The following is a 16,563-nucleotide window of genomic DNA, read 5'->3' as shown; positions in this document are numbered from 1 at the left end:
TCCCCCCATCCCCCCATCCACGCCTCCCTCCAGCACTTGTCAAGCACTTCCCGTGTGTGCCCTCGAGCTGGGAATTGGAAACAGGTGATTCAGACCTGGTCCCTGACCTCAAAGAGCTTCCAGACCAATGGGAAGACCGACTACAAGCCAGTCAGTGCTGTGCTGTCCAGGGAACCGGGCTATGCACGTGGTAAAGGCAGCTCGTCACATAATTCCTGCTGGCAGACGACTGACAGTTCAGCAGGGCAAGGGACAGGCCCCCCTGGCTCAGATACCAGGTGGGAAGGGAGTCCGCTGCCAACACCACATCCGTGTCCACACAGAGGCCGCTGGTCGGTCAGGGAAGAGGGACACGCCAAGGAAGGACGGAGGGAGCCGGGGCTGGGACGCCACGTAGGCAGCCCTGGGACGGAGCAGATCGTCCGTGCGGCCCCTGGCCCTCGACGGCCAGGTGTTGAGGGCGCTCACAGACAAAGACCATGTGACAAGGGCTCCCCCGGAGGGCCGGCTTCTGTGCAGCCCAGTATTTGCAGAGAAGGGCCGGCCTGGAGCCACGTGAAGCTCCTTCTGAGGCCCCGCTGGCCCCTGGTCCTCAGACAAGACCCTCCGCCCAGGCAAGAGGACTGGAGGCCGAAGGCAGAGCCGGTCCCGGGCACACACAGGAGGTGAGGGGGCCGCACCTGGTCAGCCTCCATCCTCCATCTCAGCCTCTTTGTGAGGCCACAGGACGGCCCCTCCCCTGCCCCCGAGGCCAGGGGCAACGGAGACGGGGTGTCGAGTGAGAACCCACCCACCAGCCATCGTCCTGACCTGGGACACTCGAGTGACAGGTGGAGACACCCATCAACCTCCTCCATCTGTCTCCCCCAGCCACCCCATCAGGGTGCTCAGGACCCGGAGAAACGCACCCCCACCCCCACCCGCGGAGCCAGGCAGCAATGGGTGTTCCATTGCCTGTAGGAACAAACCACTTCACGTAACAAAGTGACAAAGTACACAGCTGGGAGGTCGGAACTTAAGGATGACCAGACGTTCAAATCATTATGCATTTTTTTTCCTTTGGAAACATTTCTTTGATGGAAGCTTCCAGTTCCACACAACAAAGTAATAAAACTGATTTTCTTTTCCTGCAAAATCTTCAACTATGTCATTCGGGTGGTCCCTGGTGCAAATGAGTAAGGTCAGAATTTAATTACATGAGAAAGTCAAACCAGAGTGAACGAAGAATCAGACTGGCATCGTACAGGGCATAGTGTTACAAGCACAGCCTTGTAAGAAGCCTCAGAGGAAGGTAGAATATTGCCCGACCCGAATCACCAGCGACCAGTTTCACAATCAGCATATGAAAATAGAACGTACAAGGCTCTAATTATCAAAAAGCGCTCAGTCCGTCAGGAAGAAATGATCTTACAGGTTTTCTTTTCACCCAGCGAATCAGCCCTGCCCTTCAGGCGTTACCCGTCCTGCTGGGACTCGGGGTGGGGGGCAGGCCAGGATGAGCCAGGCCCGCCTTGGGCTCCACGGGACGAGCAGCCGGGCAAGGGCAGAGCTGTGGGTTCGGAGAGCGGCAGCCGCCTCTGGGGCCTCCAGAACTTGAACTCGAGGTCCACGTCTCCACGGCTGCATCACGGCCAGCCAGTGCGACTACAGCCTGGATTTCAAGCTTCCTAGGACGGGCTTGTTGGCAGAGAATTCTGACCACCACGACGCCCTCTCTAGCACCTTGCTTTGCTGCAGCACAGCGCTCCAGAGGTTCTTATAGAGCTGCAGAAGAGACATAGAGAACACACGTGTATGTAACAAGAAAAGTTTTGAGTGTGCCAGTGCAACTGTGAACACCCAGGAAGTTCTCTCCGGTCACTCGTGGAAACATTTTAAGATGATTTAAATATAATTTATGTAAATCAGTCTTTGCCGGTAGAGAACAATTGTGAAAATGCAACTATAAAGGACAATAATGTACACTTAATGATGAAGACACCCCGCTCGCCCTTTGCTTTGGAAATTCTCCTGGAAGGTGGATTCTGCAAGTCGACGTTTCTCTCGCGCCCACGTGGCTGCTGGCTGGTAGGCGGCGGTGCAGCCCAGCAGCAGCGTGACGGCTTGTCCCCTGGGCCACAGGGCCTGGGCACGCACTGGCCCCTCTCTGCCTGCCCCGTCAGACTGTGCAGAGCGGGCCAGCTAGCCGTCGCCTCAGGGCCCCCCAGGCGGAACTGCTCTCGGTTGTTATCTTCGAGGAAGGTCCTGAGCGTGGCAGGCAGCCGCCTGACGCCTCCCTGCTCCCAGCACGGCCAGCGTCCAGGCTGAGGTCCGTGGAGACAGGGAAGGGGCCGGTTTCGTATCTGGCTGATGCTGGCAAATGTTGCTTTCAAGAAGCCAGCCTCCCCCGCACCTGCTAAGCACACTCAGCGGTTCTGCCCACGCTCTGCTATTCTTGGCTCCCAGGGAGACGCAAGGACGCGCTCTGTCTCCACAGGTCATCAACCCGAGGCGACACTGCACAGCCCGGAGCGTTACGCTTCACTTACTGATGATCTCAATCTCCTACAGCTGTGCCTGCTCATCTAAAAGGAATTTCTGGGACTTGCCTGGTGGCGCAGGGGTTAAAAATCGGCCTGCCAGTGCAGGGGACACGGGCTCGAGCCCTGGTCCAGGAAGATCCCACACGCCGCGGAGCAACTAGGCCCGTGAGCCACAACGACTGAGCCTGCGTGTCAAAACTACTGAGCCCGCGCTCTAGAGCCTGCAAGCCACAACTACTGAACCCACGCACCACAACTACTGAAGCCTGTGTGCTACAACTGAGCCTGCACTCTACAGCCTGTGAGCCACAACTACTGAGCCCACATGCCACAACTACTGAGCCTGCGCTCTACAGCCCGTGCGCCACAACTTCTGAAGCCCGCGCACCACAACTACTGAAGCCCGCGCACCTAGGGCCCGTGGTCCACAACAAGAGGAGCCACCGCAGTGAGAAGCCCGCGCACCGCAACGAAGAGTGGCCCCCGCTCGCCGCAACTAGAGAAAGCCCGCGCACAGCAATGGAGACCCAACGCAGCCAAAAATAAGTAAATAAATAAATTTATAAAAAGTAATGCCTGACATTAAAAATAAAATAAATGAATTTCTTACCTAGGAGCACCTAGTTCAAACCTCAGCCCTTAACACTAGGAGGAATGCACACTGCGTCAGGCGCCCTGTTGGGTGAAGCCTCGGGCTGGCTCTGGTGTCAGCGTGGAACCCGGGGCCCCGGTATCGCAGGACGGGATGGGACGGCCCTCCCCTACTCCTCCGCCGCCCGCCCGCGAGCCAGGGCCGTGTTCTGCAGAGCCGCTCAGCGCCGCCTGTTCGGGGCTAACGCTCCCGTGCACCTGTGTCGCAGAGGCCAGCCCCTCTCCCGTGGGCTTGTCAGCACGTCGTCCTCGTGCTCCCGCGGGGGCCCTAGCCAAGAGCAGGGTTCACTCTCTCCTGCCTTCCCTCCAGACGGTCCATCTCGGCCCCAATCCTGGCTCCGCTACAACTCGCCCGGCCCCTCCGGAGGCTGGGTTTCTCCCTGGCGAAGCGGATGTGGTAACACACACCGTGAGCGGGGACGCCCCGCCCAGCTGTGCAGCCAGAGGACGGCAGGCCCTCCACAGATGTACGGTCCCCACCGTCCTGATTCGATGGGGGACTCGTCCGAACTGCCCACCCCAGTGCCTGGTACTCCTGTCCCAACCCCAGGTGTGGCTTGGGCTGGTCAGAGGTCCAGGCGCCTGCCCCCCCAGACTGATTGCAGTGTCCCCTGGGGACAGACGGAGGGTTCCTAGCACCCTACGTTCAGTCTCCTGGGTCAGCAGAAGTCTCAGCAGAAAGAACACGACAGCCCTGGAACCTCAGCACGTGACTTCAACACTGTGAAATGCCACATCTCCATGGAAACACAGGGACAGCCACCCACAGGTAGTGGGAGGCACTGAGCAGACCCGTGGGTGTCGTCCAGCACGGGCGTCTCCACGTGGTGGAGGAGGTCAGGTAGGGACACCCGTGGGCACCGTGAGGGTCCCACAGCAGGACAAAGTGGGGCCACTCTTGGGGGTGCCCCTTCAGCTGGAGGCCGGAGAAGGCCTCTCTGAAGAGGCGGCATTCCGCTTAGAATGAACACAAGTGCTCCGGCAACAGGAACACAGGTGCAAAGGCCCTGGGGTGGGAAAGCGCCCAGTACGACGGAGAAACAGGAGGACAGTGAGACTTTAGTCCAGAGGGTGGGAGGGGCGCGGTGTGAAATGACCTTGGAGAACGGGGCAGAGGTCAGGCCGCGTGGGCTGGGGACGCAGGAAGGGATTTGGGTGCCATTTCAGGTGCAGGGCTCCATCAGAGCAGCTGTTTGACAAGGTCTGCTTTTAAGCCATCGTTGTGGAGCGTGGGGAGGAGGGGCGAGAGAGGAGCTCGGGAAGCCACGTGCGGGCTGCCGGCGAAGCACAGGCAGAGGGTGAGGGGTTACGAGCTAGTGCCGTGAGCCGGTCAGAAGACCCGGGGGTGGAGAGGCTCCCAGGAGAGCGTGAAAAGAGCCAGAAGCTGCAGGGCCCCGAGCGTGGCACAGGCTCGGGCTGACCTCGGCATCACGGCCCAAGAGGGCGGCAATGCCGTCCCCTTTCTCGGAGGAGGGCAGGCTGGGGGACGGCTAACCCGCCCGTGACCACCCCCACGTCTCTCAGCCACTCCCTCCCCGCTGCCCACGTGTGACCAGAGACTCCCGGGCCACGGCATCATCTCAGGCTCTGCAACGACTACCATCAGGCCCCAGAGCGCCCCCGGCTCGCGGTCCTGAGTGCAGCGGCCCCAGCCGCCACGGGAGGAGGCTCTGCTCTTTACCTCGCCGTCAGCTCTGCCGATCGGTGAGTTCAGGATGGAGTCAGGAGGGGCGATCACATCAACCAGGGCAACAGCATCGTCTTTCAGCTGTTGGAAAACAAAGTCCATACACTTGGCAACTCCCGGCATCTCCATGGCGACCACCGAGCAACAGAGCCTACAGCCCACTAGCAACGGTAACTCCGGCGGGCAGGCGCATGTGGCTCAGTTACTAAAGTGCTATCTTTTCACTGGCCTGGATTTTAGGTTCGCTGAGTGTGTGTCTGAATATTTTCACCATGTTGCTATCCACTCAAGACTTCCAATGTTTTATTTTTTTTCAACAAGGTACGGACCGCTCGTAAAACTGACGATTCTGTGGCTCATTAATTGGCAACTGTCTTCAGAGGTTTGTCTCTGAACCCTGACTTATCTGGGCAATTACTGTTCCAAAAGAGGAAAATATGTCCGGAAAAAAATGTAAGAGAAAAAGCATTTATGAGCACCTGGAAAAGCCATCATTCCAACGCTCTTCGGTTCCCAGTAGTTTTATTACTCTCCCGTCCCATTATACAAATTATTCTTCAATATGACAAGTGGAATTTATATGAGAAGACTCCCAAGCATTTTCTTGAAATGCAAAAAACAATTTTCTTAAAATGACTGTGAAATGCCGTGGCTGAACTCAAGAGAACGCTGGAACGGGGGCGACTTGAACAACGTATGAAAGCAACCGTTGAGCAAAGAGTCACAGGAACAGGGAAGTGCAGCCCGCTTTGTGGTTCAGAGGCTGCTCCCCGGCTCCGCACACCCCCGGGCACCGCGGTGGGTGAGGGGAGACGAGCCTGGACCGGGGTCGGCCAACGTTTAATGTAGGGGGCCCACAGGAAAGAGCCCGGCTTTGTGGGCCGCAGGGTCTCTGTCTCACGCTCCCCTCTGCTGTGACGGTGAGGACAGCCCCACAGACGATGCCCAAGGGAATGGCTGGACCGGGGAAGGAGCTGGCGCCCTCCCCCCGGCCGACCCTGGCCTCCCCGAGTCAGGACGAGCCTGGATCTGCCAGGCGGCTCAGGCTGCATTATGGCCCAGGACCGCCAGCCACCAGCTCCGTGGTGTAAGTGTCACGTTTGAGAGCAAGGAAAACAATGGTTGTATTTTTTTTTTTTTTTTTTTTTTTTTTGCGGTACACGGGCCTCTCACTGTTGTGGCCTCTCCCATTGCGGAGCACAGGCTCCGGACGCGCAGGCTCAGCGGCCATGGCTCACGGGCCCAGCCGCTCCGCGGCATGTGGGATCTTCCCGGACCAGGACATGAACCCGTGTCCCCTGCATCGGCAGGCAGGCTCTCAACCACTGCGCCACCAGGGAAGCCCCGATGGTTGTATTTTTAATAATGGCAACTCACCACCTGTGGAACACACGAAGGAAGACCCCCTCCTGTTTAAGTAAATGCGGTCTGTGTACACAGCACGATCACAGAGACACCCTAACCCAGAGCCCACGTGGGGAGAGATGGGCGCTTAGGAAACAAACCCGGGGAGAGCCTTAATGTCAGCCACAGAGGCATCACCTAGAACTACATCAACTTGAAAGCCCTGAAAGGGGAGAAACGGAGCGGCCTGTCACCCGTCGTGTGAGACACTGGGCAAAATGCTGGGGACTTTGGTTCATGTCTTACCATCAAAAGTAGAGAAATGCCTCTAACTGCACCCCCCGATACGGCAGCCACAACACACGTGACTGTTTCATTAAAATTAAAGAAAACTGGACTTTCCTGGTGGTGCAGTGTTAAGAATCCGCCTGCCAATGCAGGGATCATGGGTTCGGTCCCTGGTCCGGGAAGATCCCACATGCTGCAGAGCAACTAAGCCCGTGTGCCACAACTACCGAGCCTATGCTCTAGAGCCCACGAGCCTCAACCACTGAGCCCATGTGCCGCAGCTACTGAGGCCCGCATGCCTAGAGCCCGTGCTCCGCAATGAGAGAAGCCACTGCAATGAGAAGCCCCCACACCACAACGAAGGGTAGCCCCCGCTCTCCGGAACTAGAGAAAGCCCGTGCGCAGCAACGAAGACCCAAGGCAGCCAAAAATAAATAAATAAAATATAAATAAATTGGTTTAAAAAAAAATTAAAGAAAACTAAAAATCCTTGGTCACACTGGCCGCCATTCTAACAGCCCCAGGTGGCCAGTGGTGATGGTATGGTACAGCGCCGTCCCAGAACACGTCCACCCCCACACAAAGCTCCAGTGGACAGAGTGCCCTCAGAACGTGACGTGGCGCTGGGGCCATCTGACTTTTCTGGGCGACAAAGGTAGAAGGATGCAATAAAAAAGGAAAATACCGTGAAACGAACTAAAATTGGAGGCTAACGTGAAATGCTGGAGAGAATTATCGATATCGCTGTAAAAAATTATTATTAGAGCGAGCTGAATGTGTACAGATTCTACGACAGTCTCTGAAAATGACGCTTCCTGAAATTTCTGACATAAGCACATTCTGTAAGTTTCCCGGCTGTGCTAACAGTTGCCCGCACACAAACGAGTGGGAAGCTAAGGTCAGTGAACGTTAATATACGGGTGATCGTGTGTAATGTGGAAATCGTATAAGGATATAAGGGGATTTCAACTCACCTGGGCACACAGGGCCAGGATGGCGTTCTCTACCATTTTACCTGCTTGTTCACCAGAAAAGTAGCCACCTGTAAGCAGAGCGCTGGTTACTCTGGGTTCTGCTACCCTAACTCCCAAATTACCCACAAATTGCAAACATGCTGAAACAGCTTTCCAAAAGAGCCCATTCTGTGTGAAAATGCCTCGCCACTGCTGCCCGAGCCCCGCTGCGACCCGTTCACAGAAAGGCACCGGCCAGGGCTGGGCTCCTGTGTCCCCCTTCCCGCCAGCTCACTGAGCTTGTGCTGGGGGTCAGAGCCGGGAGCTGGGGAGGCTGAAGCCCAGGAAGGTGGCCTCGGGGGGCTGGGGGGAGACCTGCGGGGCAGGGCCGGCGGCAGGCAGAGCACGGCGCGGGCGGTGGCAGGAGGCTGTGCTGGGGGCCGACAGGGGCTGCGGGCACACAGCTGCACCTGCGGGCATGTGGGCGTCTGTAGCCACCAGGGGCTGGGCACGAGACCCAGCCCTGCAGCCTCACCTCCTACAATGCGGCGGGCTGTGCCGTGCCGTCCAACAGGCCTAAAGAGGAGGCCCCGACTTTGCTGCGGGACTGATTTTGTCTGACTTTTGCCGCAGAGAACGGCGCCCGCTCACTCGGAGTGGGTGGGTGCCTCGCCCCACACCCCGCTGCTCCCTCTACCCGGGAGCCCTCGGGCACCACCTCCCAGGGGCAACACCAGCCCCAAGAGGGAAAACATGGGTTCCTGGCAAGGGGGAGGGGAAAAGTGTACTCCTCACACAGCCCAGATGTACGCACAGAACGTGAACAGATACACAGAATAGCTGTAGTGTTAACACGTCATGGGGGTGGTTAGGAAAAGACGTCTAAAAGGGCTCCTTGGGGGATAATAATGAAAATGAAGTTTGAGAAACTCAGGTTTACCCCCTTCCCACCAATCTTCCAGGAATCAGGCCATTCATCACCGCCTCCAGGAAGCCCTCCCGGATCCCCAGTCTGGGCATTCCTGGGGGTGCTGCCCCAGCAACCCGGGCTCGGTCCTGTGGGCGCCACCCTTCTGCTGTGCTTTTCTTCTTGTGGCCTCTGGGCTCCTCACTCAATGTGTGATGAGTGCTCAGAAAATGGCACGGAAGGAGCACCACATGGGGAAAGCAGAGTCTCCTGGGTAAAGCGGAGGGCGCCCAGCTCCTGGGCAGGGGGCTCACCTCGGTAGAGCAGGGCCGTGTGCTGGTTCAGGGACCACAGGGCGTAGAGAGCGCTGAGCCGCCCAAGCACAGCCCGCAGCGGGGGTGGCACGTCGGGCTGGTGCACGTGCTCGTGGAACCTCCGCACGACCGTGAGCTCCAGGAATGCCAGGGCCAAGGGGCGGCAGCAGTACACCTGCAACAGAACACAGCACACGGCGTTCGGGAACACACAGCAAGGTCTGCGTGCCAGCAGCATTAGTGCAGCAGGGGACGGACGGGGCCGGGCAGTGCTTCTGGGGAAGCACCATGAAAAGGCCTGCAGGAACACAAGCCCAGCTGCAGCAGCTCTGGACCTCAGGCCCGGCGACCTCTCTCAGCTCAGTCCCATCTGGGACGCGGGGTGACCCCACAGCCAACACACAGGCACGGCGGGCTCGTCCAGCGCGGCCAGTGGCGTCTCCAGGAGGTGGGCTCCCTGAGAGCACAAGGTCAATTCTCTTGTACGCGGGGCCATGGACGAGGCTACTCCGGGGACTCACCTGAGAGTGACGTCAGCTCCTCCAAGGGCGTGGCCACGCCCCTGCCTCCCAAGTTTCTAAAGATCAGCCTTTCTCGCCCACTCTCCTATCACGTCCAGGAATAAGGCAACCACTGGACAGGGGCCAAGACGTGCAGCCGTTCCCGGCCGAGTTTGACTTGCGTGTGAGTTCCGATGCTGGCTTTGTGTGTGGAAGCAGGAAGTCACCACGGATCTTTCGGTCCCAGCTTTTGCTTCTCTAACCAATATCCAAAACATCTGCTGCTAATCATTAGCTTTGCTCGTCAGCTTTTCTTTCCCCATCTCTAATTGATCGGTTTACTGCTTTTTTATTAGAACAATTATAGATGCGTTCCTGATTTATTATAATGAGCATGTGTTGCTTGTGTAATTAAAAAAATAGTCCAGCAAGGAGGTGACCGGGGACGGGGCAGGGTGAAGACCTTTACTCAGTGCCTGCCTACTTTGCCCCCGACCGTCGACCAGAATCAACAGACTGTGGTCCAGAGTGCGGTCCGGGGCGGGGGGCAGGGGGAAGGGGGTGCAGGCACCAAGGGGCAGGGGCTATGATTTCAAGGCCTGCCCTCGACTTTCAGAGCAAACACTGGGTCGTCCCTTGGTCACTTCCGAGGCCGAGGCTCTCCCAGGGCCTGCCCGAGACTAGGCGCCCTCAGGAGAAAATTCAAGGGGAGGACGCTTCCCCGGCCTCGTGCCAGTCTGCCTCGTCCGACCCCAACACCCCGCTGGGCTTCTGAAGCCCCAAGGGCACACATCCTGCGTCCCGTGTCCGGCCTGGAGGGCCAGCCCGGGGCCTTCAGAGCGGCTTTGTCCCCTTCCCTCTCGCACACACTGTGGTGTGTGCGCCCTTGGCTTTGGAGGGTGAGCGCTGGGGGAGGCTGGGGGAGGAGACCTCCCAGGAGGGAAGCTGACGGCGGAGGTGGGCAGGGAGTACCCCACCCTCACCCCAGGCCAGGCACTAAGCTCACAAGAGCCAGCAGTTTATCACCTTGATCCTCCCCGGACCCCACGGATGAAACAAGGTCACGCAACGGGCAAGAGGTGGAGACATAGCTGAACCCAGGCAGGCTGGCCCCAGTGTCCACCCCTTCACTACGTCGCTAGAGCGTGTCATTACAGTAACCACCCGCACCCCTAAACGTGCTCACGCGCTGTGGGCTCCGCTCTGCGTGAGGGCCCTTGCGAGTCCCAGGGGCCGGGCTCAGAACTGAATCCAAACTCTCCGTGCTCTCCACTTTACTCTCTCCTTTTCAACCACGTGGATTTTCTAGTATGAAATCACATTGCGTTCATCTTATTTCCCCGTGCAAGTGGCGTACGTCCATTTCAGCTATGGCATCGGCTGGTGCAGGCCTGGTAAGGCAGCGCCACCTCTGACCTCGCCACCCGGAAAACGCATCCTGAGCCCCGCTGAGCTCTGAGTCACTGACGCAGAAGTGATTCAGGGTCGAGGGGACCAGCTTCCAAATCCACTCGGCTTTTCCAGATGTGCACGTGTGGACAGGCGGTTTCCGCCCCAAGCCCAAGCTTCTTGGTCTGAGAAGAGGGGGCATCAGGGTGCAGCCTCCAGCGCTGCCAGGAGGGGCATCAGACAGCATCTCACGTGTCCAGCACCTGCTCGGGGTCCTAGAAGCTGCTGTGATGGTGGCTGCTCTTCTACTCTGTCTCAATCCCAGGACTCGGACACGCATGAAGCTGCTACGTGTGCTTCTGGAAATGTTCAGATGAGGCCATCAGCCGCCTGGGGGACCTGGGCTTTGGGGGTCCGCCCCACCGCGACCTCCGTGCCCAGGACGCCCGACGCAGCAGCGGGCTCAGGAGCCCACGTCTACTTCCCCACCCCGCTGACTGGGCGCCAGGGGCGGGCTGGCTGGCTCTCCTGGTCGCTCGTCAGGCCACCTGCCCTGCTGCCTGAGAACCTGCATTAATAGCCGTGGAGAGCACAGTGCACGGGCAGCATATGTGCTGGGCCTGGGTGGTCCCGTGGATGCAGGGTGATGGCCACGCCAGGCCATGGGCAGGCAGGAGGTGTCTGAAGGGAGACATGGCAGAGGCGAGATTCCACAAGCCACAGAGAACGGATCTGCTTCCACTTCCCATCAGCTCCCCGCTCCAGACGGGAGGTTCCACTGACTCAGGGGTCCTTGACTGGGGCCGGTTTGCGCCCTGGGGCATCTGGCACCGTCAGGAGACAGTTTGGTTGTCACGACTCGGGGGTGTTGCTGGCATCTTAGTGGGTACAGGCCTGGTGTACTGCTGGGCACCCCACAATGCACGGACAGGTCCCCGAAAATCACACAGCCCGAACATGCGTAGGGGTGAGGGCCTCACTCCAGCTCCCACGCCCTCCACTTCCCGCCCAAATCCTTACACGCAGTACCCGTCCTTGGCTTCTCCCGGACAGCCTGTCCTTGCCGCCAGCAGATCTGACCACGCTATTAACAGACATGGGCCAGTGCCCACAAAGGGTCCTTATGGTGTCCACTCTGGGGCCGCGGTGGGGACAGAAACACTCAGGGGTGGTCCTACCCGCCACGGCACAAGCTGGTCCAAACTCAATGTTTCTGCCGCTCTGTAACCACGAAGAGCTCCAGAGAGAGGCCAGCAGTCCGACGTGTGAGGCCAGGAAGGTCCGTTCCCCTCTCCCTGCACTGGTCCCAGTGCCACGGTCCTCCCTCCCAGGCATCCCCACCCCCACTAAACCTACAGCCCCAGGGAAAAAATTCGGATCCAGGTATCAGTTTCTGGTGTGCTCTGATTTCTGAGTATATTTGCATTTTACCAAGTAATAAATATTTTAGGCAAAAAACAAACTCTGAACTATTCAAGCGTGGGCATCAGCCGTGCAGTGTGGGGGAAAGAGCTGGACTCAGGGGTCACAGCTGGCTTGGGTTCAATGCTTGGGAGTTCTCACTAGCAGGAGCAGATAAAGAAAAGTTTATCAACGTCCCCCCCTACCCCCCGGTGAGTCAAAGCGTGAACACACTTTATATTTTCACAAAAGCAGCCAGTGATCTCCCCCAAAGGGCACAGTAGTTCACAGCCTCGGCTGGCAGCGCATGGAGTGGCCCTCGTCCATCAGACACTGTCCTCTGACCCGCGCATCCCTGGCCCTGGTTCATGGTCAGCGACTGCTGTGGCTGCCACCTCGGGCCAGAGGCTGGTTTCCAGGCCAGGCTGACCCTCAACCTGTAGGAACTCTTTGCTACCGTCAGTTACGTACCTCTCATGCTTCCCCTGCCTGGAATCTGTCTTCTGACTTTGCTTGTAGTATCTTCTGCTATTTAGAAAGGGTGAACGTATGTGTAGTCAGAGCTGCCAGTTTTCTCTTCCTTCACAGCCTCTGAGTTTCCTGTCATACTTGAGCAGCTCGTCCCGCCGAGGGCACGTAAACATTTGCTGAAGTTTCCCTCTCGTGCTCTCCTGCTGCTCCCATCACCATACGGGCGGGGACCACATCTCCACAGGACCCTGAACGTCTGTCCCAGGGCTCTGAGGCGCTCTCAGCTGTCAGGATGACCCAGCGCTCACACTTAATGCTCCGTGATCCAGACCAGGTCTGGAGAACGCAGCCCCCCTCTCGGGTCACCCTCCCCTCCAAGCCCCGCGGCCGCCTTCCAGTACACATCACGGCCACTCCGTCTGGCCGCACCTCAGCTCTGAGGCTCTCCCCAGGGACACCCGTCTTGGCTGGACCCAGGCTGGGTACGCTGGCCCCTCCTGTCCTCTGCCATGAGGCTCACTGAGGTGCCGTTGCCAAGTTCTCAGTCGAAGATCTATGTGAATTCCTTCTCAAACGACCACGCCACACACTCGGGTTCTGCTGTCTGTGTGTGCAGGTGCCGGGCACAGGCCGGCGGGCATGGCGGTGTCGCAGATCGGCTCGGACGAGACCTGTGGTGACCTTCTGGGCAGCTCTGCGGGATTCGGATGTGCTGGGAAGGGGCGACCTCTGTGTCCTCCATATTTTCGGGGTCTTGGGCTACAATGCAGAGAAAGGAGGAACTCCGCAGCCGTCAGTGTCCAAGTGACCGAGGGTGCCGTGGCCCCAGCCCACGTGGAAGGATCGTGTTCACACCTCCTCTCTCAGGTTCCTGGACTGAACTAGGGTTTCACCCACCTTGACGTCTGCTGAATTCATTGAAGACACAGGTTTGATCCTGGTTTATTTGCCCTCGGTCGGAGCCTTTCCAGCGAAGCCCCATCCCTGTGTGCTCCTCCCCCTTCCTGGGGCAGACACGCCCGGCAGGTCCCCGGATGCCTGCTCTGCTCTGACTGCACCTGCTCAAGGGGGTGAAGCTGTCCCTCGCAGCACAGGGGGCGGGGCCCTCGGAGGTGACGGGCAGACGTGGCCCCAGGCTATCGGGGGAGGCTCCATCGCCCAGTGTCCAAGGCGAAGGGACAACACCAGTTTTAGAAGCTTCCTGGGCTACGTTTTTCCCGAACGACACCCGTCACTGTGGATGCACGGGGCCCACGGGGCACAGCAGGCCCAGATCCCGCGTAAAGAGGTGTTTAGAGCGGCTGTTTTTGTGCTGCGGATTCCAGACGCGAGAGGCAGCCCTGTCCCAGAGTGAGAACCAGAGCTGCCCTTGGGCCAATCTCACCGAGCCTCCTTGGAGAGAAGCACAATGACTACAGAAGCAAATGCAGACAGAGCGCGGGTGGGACCTCACAGGAGTCACCGAGCCGTCACTCTGCTGGTCGGGAGGGACCGTGGTGGCTGACGGGCTCCCACAGCCCCGGGTCCCCCCTCCAACCAGCACAGCTCTGGCCGACGGGCCACACACTTGTCAGGGGCCTTCGATATGATGCCCACAACCTCTTCCACACGGGGCAGGGGCGGCGCCACCGTCCCAACAGCAAACCAAGGTGCGGAGACGTCAGGCCAAGCGCCCGAGGTCACAGGGGCTGAGCAACGGGGCCTGCCATCACCAGGACATGCAGCTCACCAAGGACACGACGGGGCAGGAATTAGGAGCGAATCATTAGAAAAGCAACTTTTAAAACAAACACGTACCTGACAGTTGTTTCTTGCTTCAAAGTCGTTGCTTCCCGATTGTTTCTCTTGATTTAATTTCTGATAACTCTCGCGGAGCAGGTAACAGACCAACCACTCGTATGCCGCCAGCGGGACTTCAAAACGAGAAACGGAGAAAACTGTAACCGATGTCACCGTAGGGCGTCTCACCCTTGTCGAGAACTCAGCTCTCCAGTTTACAGGTGCGGAAACTGAGGGACTGCCCACGGCACAGCCCGGGTGGTGGCCGGGCTGGGACAGGCGCAGGTGAGGGTATTTCCTGGCTCTGCTGTGAGGCCAGCCCGTGTTCTCCATGGTTCTGGTAGCCACAGAGCCCACAGGGTCACGGAGGCGCTTTGGGGGCAAGCACCTCATTTACGATGAGGATACACAGTCTGGAAGAAACTCGGATCTGCACGGACGTCAGGACGACTTTCCAGCAGGCGGTAGGAGGAGGGGCGCCCTGTCCACCTGGCCAGCCCGGCCCTGGGGCCCTGGACCTCACACCGGCTCCCCTGACGCCTTGCCCCCCTCACCCGAGAGCCCTGAAGTGCAGAGAGGAAGCACACGGCAGGGGTGTAGACAGACAGGGACGGGCTGGAAGGGGCTGGAGGAAGACCTCCGTCCTCCTCCCCACGCCCCAGCGCCGCACCCGCATCTGTGGGTCCTTCTCGCCACATCTCCGCTAGTTCCGAGGACTCGGCGACCTCAGAACAGCCTGCCCGGCAGGACGGCTACCGCCTCTTCCGTTAAGGACACAGGGCGTGAGGACGAGCCCAGGCACACGGCGAGCGAGCGGGGTAGGGGTGTGGAGTGTGACCTGGCCACGTGGCTCTGCGTCCACGCTTTCCCGCCCGACCCAGGCAGAGGGCCCAGAGCCAGGGCGCAGAGGGCCCAGAGCCAGGGCGCCCAGGCCCGCAGGGCCTGCAGCTGCTCCCGGCTCCAGACTCCCAGGTGGGATCTGGCCGAACTGGGTCTCGGTACAAAGGCGGGACACGGGGCACCTGGGATTTCCTTCGATGTCACACAGCCCGTTCCCTGGGAAGATGACGCATGGTACCCACTGCTACGGGTTCTGCTACGGACCCCCGACTGTTTCACGCTGTCGTATCCGTTACCTCACAGCACAGCTGAGAACTTGATTAAAGAGCAGACGATCCATGTCACTGGGCTGAGGAATCGGCTCAAAGGCCGCAAGCAGCCCGAGCTCACACAGCTGTTCTCAGGGAGCCCAGGGGGGCGGGGGCGCGGACCTGGGACCCGCACCCCTCCCAGAGGCCTGCCGGGTGGGGTGGCTGGAACGGGGCATGTCCTAACCCCCTGAAACCTGTGAACGTGCCCTTACTTGGGCACAGGGTCTTTGCAGATGGAATGACGTGACAACACGGGGTCATCCTAGATCAGGGTGGCCCTGAATCCAATGAGAAGAAGGAGAAGCGCACACACAGAAGAGAGGCCGTGCGAAGGCAGAGGCAGAGATGGGGGACGCAGCCACAAGCCCAGGGATGCCTGCAGCCCCCACGAACTGCGGAGATGAGGAGGGAGCCTCCCCGGAGCCTCCGGAGGGAGTGCGGCCCCGCCCACACCCGGGCAGTGAGCTTCGGTCCAGGACACATTCCTGCTGTTTTCACACCCAGTCCTGTGCCACGGGACACCCACAAACCAGCGGCCCAGGGCGCTGCCCTTCAGGACATCCCTGAAAAGCCGGGTGGACACTGGAAACCAGCTCTGATGCCGACGGGGCCCACTCTGACGCGTGTGTGTCCCAGGATCTTTGTGGCTAAACTCTTCCTGCCGGATGGACCGTCACCAAGACGGTAACCGGTGGGCGCCACGGGGACTCAGATTTTCCATGATCTATTTACGTGGCAACAAAACCCAGGAAGTCACCAAGGCCAGCAGCCTCTCAGGCTAATTCCTGACCCCAGCCAGGGGCCCCACCATCCCACGACGCAGCAAGCGCGGCTCCTCCGGACTCTTCCCCGACGCTGCCCGGGCAGGCGACCCCCTGCAGAAGCGACCCGGCTCCCCGGGGGCCCCGCACCACGTGGAGCCCCCGTGCTGACGTCAGCAACCAGTTCACGGTTTGCTCTGTGCTCCGAGTGAGAAGCAAGCTTGATACGTGAGTTGCTGGAACGTTTTTCCTAGAAATTCCACTTTTAGCCTTTAGTGTTTCACAGAGAAGCGGGTCACACCGCTCCGTGTTCACACGGAAGGGCGGAGCCCCCAGCGAGCACACAAAAGGTACCATCGCAGCCAGCGGCGTGCGGGGCCGATCGCAGAGTCCGTCTGGGCGTGAGGAGTCATCGGGAGCAAACTGGGGGAAACCGGCACAGGTG

The 16,563-nt window shown here is 59.2% G+C and overlaps 1 protein-coding gene across 10 annotated transcripts in view; it reads right to left on the bottom strand.

The window, feature by feature from the left end:
- Positions 1 to 1,032: 1,032 nt before the first annotated feature.
- ACOX3 (acyl-CoA oxidase 3, pristanoyl) overlaps positions 1,033 to 16,563 on the bottom strand; it is a 48,966-nt gene continuing 33,435 nt past the window's right edge. For 7 of the 10 annotated variants that reach the window (XM_067734982.1, XM_067734979.1, XM_067734983.1 and 4 more), the window contains 5 exons: positions 14,225 to 14,340; positions 8,667 to 8,841; positions 7,467 to 7,534; positions 4,855 to 4,941; positions 1,033 to 1,764 (listed from right to left, as the gene is read on the bottom strand). In XM_067734982.1, the coding sequence (XP_067591083.1) occupies positions 1,645 to 1,764; positions 4,855 to 4,941; positions 7,467 to 7,534; positions 8,667 to 8,841; positions 14,225 to 14,340 (566 nt within the window). In that variant the 3' untranslated portion in view covers positions 1,033 to 1,644. Of the gene's footprint in view, positions 1,765 to 4,849; positions 4,942 to 7,466; positions 7,535 to 8,666; positions 8,842 to 14,224; positions 14,341 to 16,563 lie in introns of those variants that run through there. The other 3 variants (XM_067734980.1, XM_067734985.1, XM_067734984.1) reach the window with 3 other exon arrangements.

The sequence above is a fragment of the Pseudorca crassidens genome, chromosome 4 (assembly GCF_039906515.1).
Source record: "Pseudorca crassidens isolate mPseCra1 chromosome 4, mPseCra1.hap1, whole genome shotgun sequence".
NCBI lineage: Eukaryota > Metazoa > Chordata > Mammalia > Artiodactyla > Delphinidae > Pseudorca > Pseudorca crassidens.
This window is presented reverse-complemented; position numbering and strand designations above follow the sequence as displayed.